Source organism: Temnothorax curvispinosus, unplaced genomic scaffold (assembly GCF_003070985.1).
Source record: "Temnothorax curvispinosus isolate PA1 unplaced genomic scaffold, ASM307098v1 QBEX01007892.1, whole genome shotgun sequence".
In the NCBI taxonomy this organism is placed as follows: Eukaryota; Metazoa; Arthropoda; class Insecta; order Hymenoptera; family Formicidae; genus Temnothorax; species Temnothorax curvispinosus.
The window spans coordinates 1-1,128 of NW_020217672.1; the positions used below are offsets into that span (position 1 = coordinate 1).

The 1,128-nt window shown below is 53.0% G+C and overlaps 1 protein-coding gene across 1 annotated transcript; it reads right to left on the reverse strand.

Annotated features, from left to right (window-relative positions):
* Positions 1-22: 22 nt before the first annotated feature.
* Positions 23-1,051, reverse strand: LOC112457567 (matrix metalloproteinase-19-like; the record flags this gene model as incomplete). The annotated part of the gene is made up of 2 exons (XM_025020715.1): positions 23-316; positions 373-1,051. Coding segments are annotated over 2 exons (973 nt in total), but the record flags the coding sequence as incomplete, so codon positions are not given.
* Between the last annotated feature and the right edge of the window lie 77 nt (positions 1,052-1,128).

A 1,128-nucleotide genomic window follows, 5' to 3' on the forward strand; every position in this document is an offset into this window, starting at 1 on the left:
AGTATCCGCAGATCGAATTTACCGGCCGACGAGACGGTTCTCGTAAATTCGTTGAATTTGTAGAACTGTGCCCAAGTGGTGAAGTACAGATTGCCGTCGACGTAGCGGAAGATCGACGTCAGGCCGGTCGGTATTCCGGAAAACGTCGCCTCGAGGGGCGTAAATTTGGCGACTCTCTTGTCCTTGTCGCATTCGTCTATCTCGCCCACCGCGTTACCGTTGAACACCACGAAGGAACGTCCTCTGTGGGTGTTCACCGCTCCGTTGATCAACGTGTTTTCGGGAAATCCGAGTTTTTGCAAGGTTTTCGGCCAACCTGGCCGCAGACTAAATTCCAGATATTGAACCAAGTATACCAAATTATCTACGAACACCACGAGATCGCCGGGGATTGATAGGCGGCGGTCACGCGCGTGTAATTGTCGTGAAGAAAGCTCATGTGATTTGAAAAGGCTAAAGGTCCGTTGTACGTCCTACCGTCCAGATCGATTGACCAAACGTAACGCTTGTACGAGATGTACATTCGATTTTCCAAAATCAATATCCCGTTCACGCGATCGAGGCTGCACAGGTCCGGCAATGGCGGCAGCGGCGGCGGCGGCGGCGGCGCCGGCGTCCGATGCGGGGACTCGTTCGTACTTTTTTCACCGTACAAACGTTGAATGTCGGCGATGTCGTTTTGGTCGAGCTTCTCCGAATACTGCTGGTCCGGCTGTATCGTGAACATCACCGATGTTTTGCGCCTGTTGTGCACCAATCCGAGAGAGTGGCCGATCTCGTGCGTCAGCGTGTAATGCAGGGAGAACCTATCCGCGGGATGTTTATTGATGTAAATGTGCCACGGCTCGTCCCCGTCGACGTGCACCTCGGAGACGAACCCCGCTTGGTCCGTCGGGAGAGACGCGTGGGCGAGCACGTTGCCGGGACCGTCGAATTTGTTCGAGCAAATTGCTCCGTTTACCTTGGTATTCGTGTTATAATGACGTACGCGTCGCCAAGATATTACAATGTCGGCATTCGTTTCGGAGCGTTCGAACGTCAATGCCGAATGCTGCGACCACAGGTCAAGACTCGATTTTGAGACTCTATTTTGACTCACTGCAACGCTGTAGCTACCTTAAGTCTTTG